At 48.1% G+C, this 15,618-nt stretch overlaps 1 protein-coding gene across 1 annotated transcript in view; it reads right to left on the reverse strand.

Moving 5' to 3' along the window:
- AFAP1 (actin filament associated protein 1) overlaps positions 1–15,618 on the reverse strand; it is a 107,731-nt gene that overhangs the window by 62,048 nt on the left and 30,065 nt on the right. The window contains exons 2-3 of the mRNA XM_080936213.1: positions 6,078–6,206; positions 5,583–5,677 (exon numbers count right to left, since the gene is read on the reverse strand). Of these exons, the coding sequence (XP_080792339.1) occupies positions 5,583–5,677; positions 6,078–6,204 (222 nt within the window). The 5' untranslated portion in view covers positions 6,205–6,206. The remainder of the gene's footprint in view (positions 1–5,582; positions 5,678–6,077; positions 6,207–15,618) is intronic.

Below are 15,618 nucleotides of genomic sequence, written 5' to 3' on the forward strand. Positions count from 1 at the left end.
GGTTTTTAGAAGGAATGGCCCCATAGATTAGAATGGTCATTAGGGAGTGGTGATATGTTTATAAGAAGATAAAGAGGGGGAGTATGTTCTAAGGAGGTGTGGTGAGGTATGGGGGAAGGGGTGCCTCAACAGGTCCATGTTGGGCATCCCTTCCCCCTGAGGGACCAGCTGCAAGATGGTATGGTATAGAACAGAGTTTATTCAGGGCATGGGGAGGGGAGTTAAGAGAGTAGTAGGGGCAGAGAGAGAGGAGGGAAGGAGGGAGAGAGGGAGGGAGGGAGAGAGGGAGGGAAGGAGGGAGGGAGGGAGGGAGGGAGGGAGGGAGGGAAGGGAGGGAGGGAGGGAGGGAGGGAGGGAGGGAGGGATGGGTAGAAAAATAGAGGCCAGCCATGAGCATGTGGGAGAGAGGGAAGAAGGAAATTTGGAGAGAGTGGGGAAAGAGCAAGAGAGGAGCAAGAGAGTGAGGAGGGGCAAGCAGCCCCTTTTATAGTGTTGCCAGGTAACTGTGGGTGGAGCTTAGACAGAATGCTAACAAGCACTAGGAGGTTGGAGTGGGTGTGGCTTAAGCTAGCCCAGTGGCTCTCACTCTCTTCTGTGGATCCAGATCTAGAACTCTTTCCTACCTCTCAGGCACCGTGTCTGCCTGTGTACCATCAGGACAGAAAACAAACTGAACCTCTGAACTGTAAGCCAGCCCCAATTAAATGTTGTCCTTTATAAGAGTTGCCTTGGTCATGGTGTCTCTTCACAGCAATAAAATATTAACTAAGACACCAGCCTATGGAGAACATTTTTATCCAAACCACAGACTGCCTGCTGAGCTGGTGGTGATGTGAGGAAGAGAAGCAGAAACAGATTGCCACAGGGAACTGGCTTTAGAGCTGGGGCAGACATCAGTCAACATCTGCACACATCGGGAGTCTATTTCCAGTGAAGTGGCCACTAGTTCTCTCTACAAACTAGCTCAAGAGCCATACACTTCATGGCAAACAAACCCAAGAGCAGTCCAGCAAGCCCAGCTCTTCACAGGACTGGTTTATTACACCTATGTCAGCTTGGGTCTGTAGCTCTCCTGAGGGTGACCTCCTGAGGGTGACCTCCTGAGTGCCAACCATGCTGCTCACTGCCTGATGCTCACAGGGCTTCCCAAGTCCCCACCCTCACCTCACAATCCCCATTCACTCAGGAGCATCAGCCCAAGCCGAGGAAGCCCGTGCATCATGCACAAGGTTCCAGTTCACACAACCCGCCCTGCACAGCAGGCATGTTCACTCGGGGGCAATCTGAGTACAGTCGGACACTCTGTGTTACAAAGCCAACCCTGGGCCGGCATTAGTAAGCGATGTAAAAATCAAAAGAAAGGAGCTGGTGTTAGCACACGCTTTTAATCCCAGCACTGGGGAGGCAGAGGCAGGCAGATTTCTGTGAGTGTGAGGCTAGCCTGGTATATATTGTGAGCCTGTCTGGGAAGGAAGGAAGGAAGGAAGGAAGGAAGGAAGGAAGGGAGGGAGGGAGGGAGGGAGGGAGGGAGGGAGGGAGGGAGGAAGGAAGGAAGGAAGGAAGGAAGGAAGGAAGGAAGGAAGAGAGGGAGGGAGGGAGGAAGGGAGGGAGGGAGGGAGGGAGGAAGGAAGGAAGGAAGGAAGGAAGGAAGGAAGGAAGGAAGAAAACATAAGTCATCTTTGAATAATTTAATTTTAATTTACTTGAAAAATGATAAGAGATAGTAACTTCATAAAGCTGGTGTATTGGGACAACCAAAAGGAATAAACTGATAATTCTAATTTAAACAATCTTAGGTAGTAATGAGGTTCATTTCTGTTGCTGTGGTAAAATATCCTGATTAAAAAAAAATACAACATAGAGAAGAAAGGGTTTCACTTGGCCTCATCTGCAGCTTCCAGTCCATCACTGGGGGAGTCAAGACTGCCTGCCTGCTCCTACTTCAGCCCCAGCATGATTCCTAGTCAAAATCTCACTCCACTGGCCCCTGGCCCAACTCCTGATCAAGCCCTTGCTTGTCTCTGAGACACAGCTGGAATCTCTACTGTCCTGATTCTTCCACCTTCAAGGCCTGGCAGAGCGACCCAGGAAGCTCTGAGCATCCAATGGCTTTCCAGCAGAAAATTCCAGAGTCTCCAAGATTCTTTCCCAAATGAAACATGGTCATTTTTATCACAGCAACAAGTATTTATAGCAACAGACAGAAGGCGGTATTCGACGCTACTAGCCACAGAAAGACAAAAACCAGAACACAGTATCAGTTTGCAAACATGAGAAATAATCATAGCTGGTGTAAGTCACAGATGCTGTGCTGGTTTTGTTCTCCGAGCGCCAGCCCCCCACCCCCCTGCCCCTTCCGGTTTTGTTCTCCGAGCGCCAGCCCCCCCCCCAATCAGTGAGCAGGACACATAAGCCCTTCCCCCACTACACTGGCCTTTGTGTTTATCACACAAAGCAAACTAGGACAGATGCCATGATAAGCTCACAGTTTCCACACATCAGCCTGCCCAGCACTGAGGCATTACCCACGCACATCCTAGGATTTACCACTCAAAAGGTTCTGGGAACATCTGGCTCACTCTTGGGTTTGTGCCTTCATTTGGGGGCCCCTCTGCCCAGTGTGGTTCCCATTCCATCCTTACAAGAAGTAAACCCTTCATAAAGTCAGCCTTCAAAATCAATGGTGCCTAGCCAAAAGCCAGCTCAAAGGCAAACTGACCCAAATTTACTGACCCATTGACAAACTCATTCTTCACTAAAAACCCTAAGAAAGACAAGATGGGATACATCTGTGATCCCTGCACTGACTGGGAGGTAGAGGCAGGAGGATTACAAATTCCAGTGCAGTCTGACATATATAATTAATTCCAAGTCACCCTAGAACTACATATGAAACCTATCTCCCTACTACCCTCAAAAGCCCTCACAGTAGTAGTAGAAGGCCAGAAAGATGGCTTGGTGGTTAAGAGCACTGACTGCTCTTCCAGAGGTTCTGAGTTCAAATCCTAGCAACCACAATGTGGCTCACAACCGTCTTTAATGGAATCCGATGCCCCTTTCTGGTGTGTCTGAAGACAGCGACAGTGTACTCATACATTAAATAAATAAATAAATAAATAAATAAATAAATAAATAAATAAATAAAATCCTTAAATGTAGTAGTGTGCCCTGGCCAACTGCTGAACTGCCACGGGTTACCCCAGATATCCTCCAGTGCCTCTGCAAAATGACCAGACTGGTGGCCACACAATGTTAGATGCTCATAGCCAGAAGGCCCTTCTCGAAGTATTGACCAACCTGTCACTGGGTGAACTATTGGAAGGAAAGTCCAAGGAAATGTGATGCTACAAAGGTGCTGAGCCTTCAGTAAGGACTTACTCTGAAACTGGCAGCCAAAGGTGACCTTGCAGGATGTGCACTCCAGGAAAGACCAGCTGGAGGCTGTTCCAGGAGAAACCATGCAATCCGTACAATCTCCGCCACTCTCCTGCCTGCTAGGTGTCCATTCCTCCCCCTCAATCCTGAGACACTCCCAAGACACAACATGTTGATGATGGAATAGAAGGGACTAAATGTTGGTCTGCCACATAATGTCATGGGTGCTAGACTAGTCTAGAGCAAAATATTTAAACCAGGATATAGGGGATTGTTGGTTTTCATCTAGCTCCTATTTTGGAAAAACAATTTACCAGTAGAAAGTACTGACGTTGTTGAGTGAAATACTTTTGGAATATGATCTCGTGTAGCTAAAAATAGCAAATTTAATAATAATAATAATAACATAATAATAATAATAATAATAATAATAATAATAATAATAATAATAATGGAAAGTTTCTACAACAGGAAAGGAAAGGAAACCAATGATTAAAAATAAGCTTATAGTCTGGGCAAGATGGCTCCACGGATGAAGACAATGCCCTCAAGTCTGATGACTTAAATTACCTCCCACATCCTGGAAAGAGAAAACTGCTTCCTACAAGTAGTCCTCTGACCTCCACTCCTCCTCATGGCACATGTAAGTGCTGGAGCCCATTCAGAGGTCCAAGCCTGACGGGGAACCAGCTGCAAGCCATGCCAGAAATCAGTTCTACTTTTCCTGCCTATCAAGTAGCCCTTCAGGAGCTCATACATTCTCAGAACCTTCTTCCAAAAACTGCCAGCCACACTCCTCACATGCTCTAGAGAATGTTAGGATGTTCGCAACCCTTTCATACACTTCTTCATGTTGTAGTGGCTCCCAACCATAAAAGTTATTTTGCTATTTCATAACGGCACTTTGGTACTGCTGTGAATTGTAATGTAACTGTATTTTCTGACCCCCATGAAAGGATTATTTGAACTCTGTAGTGGCTATTCCTGGTTGTCAACTTGAATGAACCACAATCCAGAATTGGGAGGCTCATCTTTGATCCTGATCTTGAGGCATAGAGGCTATGAATCTTGGGACTCTAAGACAAGAAGATCTCTGAGCTCCAGGTCATCTGGGACAAAGCAAGTCCCAGATCCAGGTATGGTAGTGCACACCTTTACTCTGGGACACACCTTCTGTGGGAGACCTACATAAGGACATTGGAAGAAGGAAGGCTTGCTCTCTTAGTCGGCTTGCCTTGTGGGACTAGGCATCTGCTAAATCCACTCACAGCTGCTGCCGACCATTGTTGGGGAGTTGGACTTCAGACTGTAAGTCACCAACAAATTCCCTTACTATATAGAGACTACCCATAAGTTCTGTGACTCTAGAGAGCCCTGACTAACACAAACCCCCAGGGAGTCCAGACCACTGCTCTAAAGTGCTTCACGGTTTTCAAAAGCCACACCATGAGAATTACATAAAATATCAGCTGCTCCCCCCGATCTGTGGTTATCACATTCTACAGTCTTAGTTGTCTCTAGTCAATCCAGAGTGTTACGTGGAAAGCTCTATAAACAACCACCAAGTGTGAAATCCCTTTGACTCCGGCACACTGTCATAGTTACGGCTTTATTATTGGTATTCATTGACACTTAACATCTCACTCTGCACAGTCACAGACTGAGCCTTTTCAATGTCTGTCCCAGCAGAAGAAAGTAAAGCTGGAGAAAGGTACAGCGCATGCAGGACGCACCACGGACAAGGGGCCACAGCACGAGAAACAGACAGTGCTGCAGAGACAGATGAGGCGTGACCGGTTCACTGCAGCCGAGTGATGGCTTTGCCCTCGTCTGAATGAAAGCCAGTGCAGGAAGAGCTGAAGAGAGACGGTGATGGCAAACGAGGGTGTCTCCAGTTTGGAAAACATAGCAAAAAACGGGACCCCTGAGCCCATTTGAAATAAATACGCCAACTCAACTGAAACATACGTTTCTGTAAAGTGCGCATTTTTTCCTCTTAACAGGTTTCCAAGAGCCTGTGTTTCCAGGCTCCCACAGAGAAACAAAAGCTCCTTCCGTTATTAGCTGCTTCAGGGCCCTAGTAACACACCCCAAGAACCTTGGGCAGAAAGGCCTCTCATCACTGACTTCGCTCAAAGGCCTGACAGACACAAGCGTGGCCCAGGCCTCCAATGGCAGTGCTGGTGGGCAGGTGCATGTCAACTCACCAGCCATGGCTGAGGGATCTCTGGCAGAGGCATCTGGGGTGGTGCTGGCAGGTTGTTAGCCTCTGTCTTCTGAGCATGGTCCTTTATCTCAAAGCCTGTAGGGATTAAGCAAAACCACAGATCCGAGTGAGGAAGAGGAGGAAGAGGAGGAGGAGGAAGAGGAGGAGGAGGAGGAGGAAGAGGAGGACAGGGGTGGCCTGTCCTGGGCCCTCTAGAGAATAGTGCAAATATTTATCTTCTCTGATCCTTTTCAGCGATCCTGCAAAAAGGGGTTGGGGGGCGGTGATCATCACAGTTCCCCGATTAGCTGTGAAAGGTCTACCTGAGACCCAGAGCAGAGAGCAAGGAGAAAGAGGGAACTGAAGAAAGAATTCATGGCGGAGATGGTGTCAGAGGATATGTTGGAAGAGAATGAATGGATACTGCATAGAAATAGGTGTGGTAAAGAGGAGTTGGAAGCCTAAGAACCTGTACCACGTAGCCTGTGGGACTCACCCTTAGATGACTGCATTCGCAGCAGAATGTTGGTGAGCACTGCCTTCTTCTCTCTGACAGTTGATGTGAGGTACTCATGGTCCAGGAGCTCCAGAAAGAGACGGAGTTCAACTATTAACTCTTCCATTGCTGGAAAGAAAGAAGAGAGGAAGAAGGGAATCAATCATCAAGCTGGGAGTTCGCAGATGTCCTAAACAGGAGCGTGGGTGGCGCTTCAGTGTTCAGTCCCTCACGGGATGGAGTATTCTACATTCCAACACAAGAAGCAAGAATGCTGAGCCAGGCCCACTGCAGAGCCATGATCTTCCTAATGTATGTATGGCTCCTTTATCCTTACTGTGAGGCAGCAAAGTTCAACTGGAGAAGCATCAAAGCCAACAGATGGAGTGGCCTCAAAGTAGGTAACATTCCATGTCAGGTGGGTGATGCTGGATCTCAGTATCCAGAAAGAGATTGGAGATTAAAATATCAGTTTTCAAATAACCACCAGCACACAGATTCCAAAGCACATCCCCAACCTGCTCCTTTGAGGTGCATCCATCAGCAGGGTGACAGGGTTACTATCTATACACACGGCAGTAAGGATACCGGGTGTTGGGCCAGCCAAGATTCCAGTTCAGGCGCTGACCTCCCTCATGTCTTTCCCGCTCAAACGATGGCAGACATTAGCATCTTGCACAAGACTGGAATGCAGGGTTGTATCAACAACTTTTAACTGATGCCGTGAGCTCTGGGGCAGCCTAAAACCCTTTGCAGTGTTGGCAGGCCCACAGTAGTTTCACAACAGTGAGACCCTAGCTTCTGGCTGTTGCAATGATGGGAGCAAATAAACACAGGAGTGAAACTGCATGCATGAACACACCAAGCCCTGGCACCTAGCCTCAAGCACTGGCACCTAGCCTCTAGTACTGGCACAAAGCTTCAAGTACCAGCACCTAGGCTCATGTGCTGGCAGCTACCCTCATTAGAGGCATGCTGTTCTCCACAGCTGAGAGCCACGCCTCCCTGGCATTACTCAGGTAGTAAAAACTATTGCCTTCATCGAGTCTCCATCCTTAAGACTGGCCCTTTCCTCTGCTGTAGCTCTGGGAACTCTTCTGCAGAGAGCAGCATGTTGGTCTGGGGAAGGAGCCACAGAGCCTGGAGCCATCTGTGTCACCTGACTTGAATGAACAAGTATAGCTATAACCATTCATTCATGCTTTCTCTGTTCTCCACCACGAGCCAGAGCCTCCTGTGTGCTGGACATGGCACAGAGCGGCACCCCAAAGCCCTCGGAGACAAACTAACAACACTCATCACTTCCAAGGAAACAGCTGAAAGGGGGTTTCTTTCTTTCTTTTTCAATGATCTTTTTGAGGTTTTGGAGTCTGTGTCAGTCAGCGTGAGCCCAACAACCCTCAACACTGTGCTTTCTAACAAGGTCAAGAGTGACTCTGAGAAACGTCCCTCTGGGGGTACTGCGATTGCCACTGAGCCACAGTGAAAGATCTGTACAGCTCAGGTTCTATACAGCAAGTGTGAGCAACAGACCCACCTGAAGTGCCAAAGGACCTGACGGTGTCCCCTGTGTGCCAGAGCCAGACGGCATCAGAAAAAGGAGTACTGCCTAGAGTGCAAACAAAGTGGTCACTGTTCTTCTGTCCGGACGACTCACACCCCCTCCTTCCTGGCTACCTATCCAAGTGAGGGCGCTCTCACCTTAAAGACATCTTCCCCTCAGTCTGAACATAGACAAGAACCCAGCTGTCTTCCTGACGTCAAACACGCCAGCAATGCCTTTCTCCTTATCTTGTCTGGGTAAATGGAGATATTTTTCATAAGCTATCTACTATGTATTAATATGTAACGCCGACTGCAGATCCCTAAGCTAGCAATTACCTTCAGATTGCTAGCTCTGGAGCAGTGACATGGCCCAGTGGATAAAGCCTCATCCACTGGTGAGAACAGGCTTGTTCTTTGCTTGCCTCAGGAAACCTAAAGCACACTCCACACAGAAAGCTCTGGGATGTCACTGAAGGAATGACATAGGACATTTGTTGACAGCTCTTATAGAAAAGGCAAACTGCGCCTACCCAAGTCACTATGAGGGCACTTTGCTTCCTGCTCAGCTCACAGGAAGTACTCAGTGTGTCTGCATTATCTATAAGACACCAGGGCATCAGGGACACAGTTCTTTATGGGGATGACAGTCAGGTCTCATGATGAAGGTAGACTGGGCTGAAACAGTCAGGGGGCCCGAGTGAAGCAAGAGTCCCATTGGGACCCAGAGACGCGCCTGTGCATGGCAGTGGGGAGGGAGAGTCATTGAGGTTACTCCTGGTGGACACTGAGGACACTGATAGATGCTAAACACCCACACACCTACAGACCCCAAGGCCTGCCTGGCTCACTTGGAGAGGCAATGGCTCTGGAGGGACAGGGGAATGGGAATGCCATGCTTGCTAGGGCCACTCTACTTCTGCCCTGGGGCAGGCACTGCCTCACCTAGAAGAGGTAACAGAGAGTCCAGGGCAAAGCCACTGCCAGAAATAGAAGTGTAACCAAGAATCACAGTAGGCAGGCTGTGGGGGAGCCTTTCCAACTCTCCTTTCATACTTGACCCCGAATTCTGCCCTTCATGTAAAGGGCATCAACTCTGAGATAGCATTCAAAGAACCCCCTCACCGCCACACAGAAGGGCTAGCACCACAGTCTAATCCTTCAAGACTAACTAACCTTCCAGCTGAGCTTTGCTCCAGGCCCAGCTTGCTGTCTGCTGCTGTGATAAACACCATGACCATAAGCAACTTGGGGAGGAAAGGGTTTATTTCATTCTATGCCTTCCAGTCCATCACCAAGGGAAGTCAAGGCAAAAACTGAAGACCAAGGAGGAACCCTGCTTACCTGCTCACTCCCTTTGCCTTACCCAACTACCTTTTTATACAGCCCAGGTTCACCTGCCTAGGGGTGGCACCTCCCACAGTGGAATGGGCCCTCCCCTCCCACCTCAATTAGCAATTAAGGAAAAGCCACATAGCCATGGTCAAGGGCCAATCTGATCTGGGCAACTAATTCTTCAGTTGAGGGTGTTTCCCTTCAAGGACTAGAGGTGTGGTCACAGTTCACTCTCCCTGCTGGACCCTGGTTGGAAGACTGCACACACGCTAACTAGTGACCTCCTACTAGCTGAGCAGTTTTCATGTTCTTTTCTCATTGGTCCTTGTGATCCTATCATCCTCATAACAGGTGACAGAAATGAGATTAGGAACGGTGGGTGCCTGGCCTGTGGTAGCAGCAGGCTGCGGACGGAATCTGCACTGGGAGCCCCTCCTTTGTCAGCCCTGACATCCACCCCCTAAGCTGGATGGAATGCCAGCCACTGAACACTGTGGCCAAGGACACAAGAACTGCTAATAACCTCCCCAAAGAAAAATCCCCCAAATACCATCATCCCATCCTATTTGACACTGTACCAAGGGGAAGTCTATCTCTTCCCCCCAGGCAGGAGCCAATCTGCAGTCAGGAACCACGGTGTGCATCTCTCTGCAGAAAGGTCTAGCACAGTGCCACCAGGCACCTGCTGTGTGGGAAACCACTTCCTTAGGGAATTGCTGGTTTCCTTAACAGGCAGGATCCTTGAGATGTGTCTTAAAAAGAAAATTCCAGAGATTTAAAAAAAAAAAAAAATACTGTCCCTGAATAGTAGTTTCATCTTCTGTGACATCTTCAGAACTGAAGAAAAGTGAGGTAGGAGGCCAGCTCCTACAGGGCCCCTTGGGCAGCTACCACACCTGGCAGGGCCTTGTTTGCTGGGGCTCATTCTTGGGCGTGTACTGAGGGGATTCGGCACTCCCGCAGCAAGGAAGCGAAGCAGCCACCATCCGGTGCAGACATGCATATTTTCCCTTATAGGGTTACAGTTCAGACTCCTCCAGCAGTTCTTCTAAATATTTCCCCTGGCCTCGGCAGATAATCTAAGGAGGCGGCTTAAAGGTTGGCCTCTGAGTTCCCTGAAGTAGCAGCGGAGGTTTGAGGCTGCTGGGTTATTAAGTTTCCCTCGGCAGGAAGCATCTGATGGTCTTAATACGTAAGATGGCCATCACCTGGGAGGCCGGGTGACTGCAGACATGATTATTGAACCTGTGATGTCTAGGTCTGAAGTCAGCTGCCCATCTGGCAGCTGTGAAGACCCAGAAGCTGTACAAAGGATCCTCAGCTCAGACACTGTGGGGAGCCCAACCTGAATCTCTTCTGAGCAAGCTCCGGTGTCAGCAACACCAGTGGCATTTTGCTGAGTTTCAGGAAGATGCTACAAGAATCTTGGGAATATTCATCTATGCCAGGAAGGAAGTCTGTAAGAACATGAGAATGGTTCTGAGCATCATCCTTGCTGACTGAGTTAGAGGCAGGTTAGAAGTTCCCGAGGACTGGTGTGAAAATCCCCACAGCCTATCCTTTCCAGAACCTATGACAATCCTCGAAGTTAGAATTATTCAAGGAAGTTCCAAGAGAAAACACCCTTCCATTGGTTTGGAGGAAGCTAAGACAGGCAGGATCTGGATGTGATTTTTTTTTTTTTTTTTTTTTTTTTTTTTTTTGCTATCAGGGTGTGAGTCACCGACAGCATCACAGGACAGGAGTTCCCGGTTCACATGAAGAGCCCACTGAAAGGAAGGTCACAGGTCACTCAGTAAGTAGAGTTTAGATCCTCACATCTGTGGGGCAAGTGCTTTAACCACTGGACCATCTCCACAGCTGTGGGAAGGACATGTTCATGCTTCATTCATTGTAAGAAAATGTGAATATTATGTAACTAGAAACTCATTGTGGAAATGTCTGGGTACCACTAAGAGCAGAGAAGATAGTGACAATAAAATAAATACAATGCCATATTACTCAAGTGAAGAAACAAGCAAACAGCACACACACACACACACACACACACATACACACACACACACACACACACACACACACACACACATCAGAATCTTGACAACTCTAAAAAACCCAGTGGGCCAGAGTATGGGTCAATAGGCAGAGGGCTTGTCTCTAATGTTCCAGGCCCTGGGATCAAAAGGCAGTGTCACAAAAAAAACAAACACAACAGGCCTCTAACCAACAGTCCTATGTTGGTTTTTCGAGATAATTTTTGCTGTGATTACTTTAAGGTAAGTGACTCAAGTTTGAAAAAAAGCCATCTACATAGTCTTGCAAATTCTTCAGATGAAAGCCAACCAACTGAAGCAGAAACTGGGCGGTAGTCACTTGCAGGGACCACAGATGAGGGCTAATGACAAGCAAGCTATTCTATTTCAAGGGGTGTGGCTCCCAGTTTTGCACATTATGGGGATGGCAGCTTGCACATACCTTGGAAACTCCCCAGTGCCCCTTTTTTTGGATACAGAATGGCTTGTGTCACCTCTGGCTAACAGTGATGTAGCTAGATTTATTGTTACGTTATTTGTTACCATGCAAATTAAAAATAGTTATTAATTTCAGGAAACCTGTGCTTCAATGAATAAGCTTTGAATTTCCAAAATCTAAGTTATAATCTTAAGAATCAAGTTGTTTACTGTAAAGGTTTATTTACATCATGGGGGGTCACCTAAGTGCACCAAGAAATCCCCCAGATCAGCCATATATTTCTGGCAGCCTCATTCCTATACCTAAGTGAGGTCAGGTCCCATCTGATCTGGCATGGCCGCTAGCCTATGAGTCCTGAGCCCCCATCTTCCCAATGTCAGCAAAGGAAGAGCATAACGATGGGACGGGAGGGCATCAGTTACAACCTCGTGGGGCAGATTCCCTGAAGGACTGGCCAGAGGCAACAGGCAGTATGAACCACAGCGTGTCAGGGAATCCAGATACCCTCTAGTGAGCCTTGCCAATCATAACAGAGCCTCCACAAACTCTCACCTCTGCACACATACAAAACTTAGCAAAGACTAAAGAGAGAAGCATAAAACACCTAGGAAAAGACATCATTTTAGCCTCAGGTTCCCATGAACACCCAAAGTACCAACACATGTTTAAAAAACACAACTCTTCAAGGAAATTATTTTTTTAATGAGAGTACATAGAATGGATGTGTCTGACAAAGTGCTTCTGCCAGCTCCCTGAACACCAAGAACATACAACAACAAACAACATAGCAACGAGCAGGCTGAGGAACTATGGCAGTTAACCATGAAGAGTCACAAATGTCACCGAATGAGTAGGAAGACTGCACTCATCCAGATGCACAAACCAAACCACCATGGCATTCACTATAGTTTAAACATATTTCCTCGATGGGAGGGGATGTAGAACCTTATTCCACTGCAGTATGACAGCATCATAAAGTTAAAATGCCCCCACCATGTGCCCAGAAATCCATGCCCACAGATTTACATAAGACACACTACTGTATGCAACCACACAAACCTGACAAAACCCAAGCCCAAACCAAAGGACCATTGACAACACCAGGGATAAATATATTACACTATGTTCAGTCCAGAGGAACTGTTAGGAAAAATATGAAGAGAGTGGAGGGGGTATGCTCCATGGAGGTGAGGTGAGGCCTGGGGGTAAGGGAGATGCCTCAGAGGTACCCATGTTGGGAATCCCTTTCTCCTGAGGGACCAGCCACAAGATGGTATAGTACAGAATAGAGTTTACTCAGGGCATGGGGAGGGGAGTTAAGAAGGTGGTAGAGGCAGAGAGAGAGAGAAGAGGAGTATCGAAGCAGAGGCCGGCCATGAGCACGTGGGAAGAGAGGCGGGAAGGGAATGGGAAAAGGATGGCCAAGGGGGGAGAGCAGGAGAGCAAGAGAGAGAGAGGAGGGGGTAAGCAGCCCCTTTTATAGTGTCAGGTAACTGGGGCAGAGCATGCCTGGCTGTTGCCAGGTAACTGTCGTGGGGTTTACAGAATCCCAAAATTAACCCTCAGCAATAAAAATAAATAAATAAATAACATGCATACATAAAAACCAGGCAAACCTCTCAAAAGGACTACATGAAGGGAACACCCATCCATAAAGCAAACGAAATCCTGGAGCAAGCAATTGCACCTGTCCACAAAGCCAATGGGGCTAACCCAAATTAGGATATGAGAGGTTGGCCGTCTGACTCCAGGGCTAGGGATGAACTCTAAACTCAGAGGCTGCTCTGTGAGCCACAGTAGCAGAGATCTGGAGAAACACAACAGGTTAAGGTGATCACGTTAAGTAGGAAGCACTATTTTATCTGGTAATATGAGATCTACATAAATAAATGTTTAAAAAAAGACTACTGGTTGGCGGCAATAAATGAATTAGAAGCAGGGATAGAAAGCTTGCTTGGCTTAGGTCAGGAGGAACACAGGCTCTACCTTCCTGCATCAGGGAAGGGAGGGCCCACCCCTACCGCACCCCAGCCACCCTGCCCCGCCCACCACCACCACCCCTCAGGGCATGTTATTCACCACTGGAGACATGGGGTTCTTCCAAGCTGAGGGAGTGAGAAAACGCACATGCAAACACAAAGGAAAGCATGAAGCCAAATAAAACAATAGTAGGGGGACTTTCTCATCTTGGTGGTGAGAAAAAAATGAAGTTTAGAGAGGCCAGCAGCTCACACAGATCGAAAGAACAGGAGTCATCAGGCCAAACCAGTTCTGTCTTCCTCCAAAGATTCCAAGATCCTGATTAAATACAGCTGGCCAGGTCAGGGAAAAGGTCAGGAATGCACAAAGCACAGCCCCACAGGGTGCATCTTTTGGAGGGAGGAGTAACTCCCTAGCCTTGGGCATGGTATGTGCTACAGAGGTCAGGTGCTAGGGTATTACTTCCTTTGTGATTCTTTCAAATCCAGCTGACTGCTTCCTTCAAAATGACAGGGCTTCTAAGTCTCAGGAGACAACCTGGAGGTGTGTCCAGTGCACCATGCTATGGTTGTAACCATGCAGACACTAATGCCTAGGGATAAACGCATGTTCAACAGCACAAGACTCAACGACAGCATCAAGAACTACTCCCACTCTATATTCCTGCAGGGACATAGCAGATGGGCACAATGGCCCTGGCACCACCTCAAAACATAGGGACTATGACAGCAAAAGCCACAAGGGAGAAAATAAATGAGCCATCCTGAATCCTGCCAGCCTGTACCATGGTCCCCGTGATAAACTCACACTACTGCTGGCACCACCTGGCTACTGGGACAGCATGCTCCGTGCAGGAGGAACCCTGGCTGGCAGCTTCCAACAGACCCTCTGCCATCCCCAAGGGGGACATCCAGAGCCTCGAAGGACATCCAGACAGCAAGCTCCCTCCAACCTGATCCTGTGACACTCCACTACTTTATTAAATAAAAAGCCTGCCCTAAGTTCTTAAAACTGTAACTTTGGGGACTGTTGAAATGGCTCCGTGAGTAAAGGCATCTGTCACCAAGTTGAATGACCTAGGTTCCATCCCCAGGGCTCAAATGTAGAGGGAAAAAGCTAACTCCTGCAAGTGGTGCTGATCTCCACATAGAGATGTGGCAGCACGCCCCTCCCCCGTCACAGAGGGTAAAATAAATGGATAAAAATATAATTTACAAAAACTACAACCTAGGACCTGAGGGATACAGTGGAAGGATAAACCTGGAGACTCCTGAGACAGAAGGCTTCCTGCTAAGCACGTCCCTGTCACCTGAAACTCCCCTATTTCCCACATGTTTCATACTGTGCCCACCCTAGCCAGCTAAAATGAAGGAGATGGTGAAGGTTGCAGCGTACTCCCTAGATGGCAAAGAGAGAGAGAGAGACAGGCAGACATACGGACAGAGGACACACACACACACACACACACACACAGAGAGAGAGAGAGAGAGAGAGAGAGAGAGAGAGAGAACAGTCATGACCCAGGAAAGCCTCCACATCACCACATCATGTTACAAACATCTATAACACACAAGAAAACAAAGGCACCAAAGGGACACATGGTCTGTCGGTCACACGATAAGAGGTGGCGTGACACATGGGTTTCCCTAATATCTCTGATGAGTCCCCACTTCTTTGCACCTCCTTGGACTGTCCTATAATAGTCTGAGGCATGCTCAAGGGTTCCAGGGTCGACAACAGCATAAAGGACTACTCATACTATGCATCCCTGTAGGGACAGGGAAGATGGGCACAGTCTGCCCAGGCATACACTTTCTAACAGGAATGTAACATCCATCATGTTGGGAAGACACCGGCTGCCTTCCAAACTCTGCAGGCTCAGTTACACTTCCACTGTAGGAAAGCCAAGGTGGAGGCACGGGCAGAGTGGTCCCTAAGGATGGAGCTGCTGCAGGAGTGATGGGGCCATCAGAAAAGGGCCACCTCCGTCTTTATACCACACCTACCAATGGAATATTCCACCAGCCCAGGACTGCTGGGTTATTTGTAAACCAAGAAAAGAGCCTACACAACATCAAAGCATCTGCTTTGTGCTCAGAGAAATAAAACCTTAAAGAGGAAGGCCTGAAACCCAGGGCAAAGCACACCGTTCTGACACCATGGAAACACTGATAAGGTAGCACAGACTCCGGAAGAAACACAGCCCCAGGGG

The sequence above is a fragment of the Micromys minutus genome (assembly GCF_963924665.1).
Source record: "Micromys minutus genome assembly, chromosome: 1".
NCBI lineage: Eukaryota > Metazoa > Chordata > Mammalia > Rodentia > Muridae > Micromys > Micromys minutus.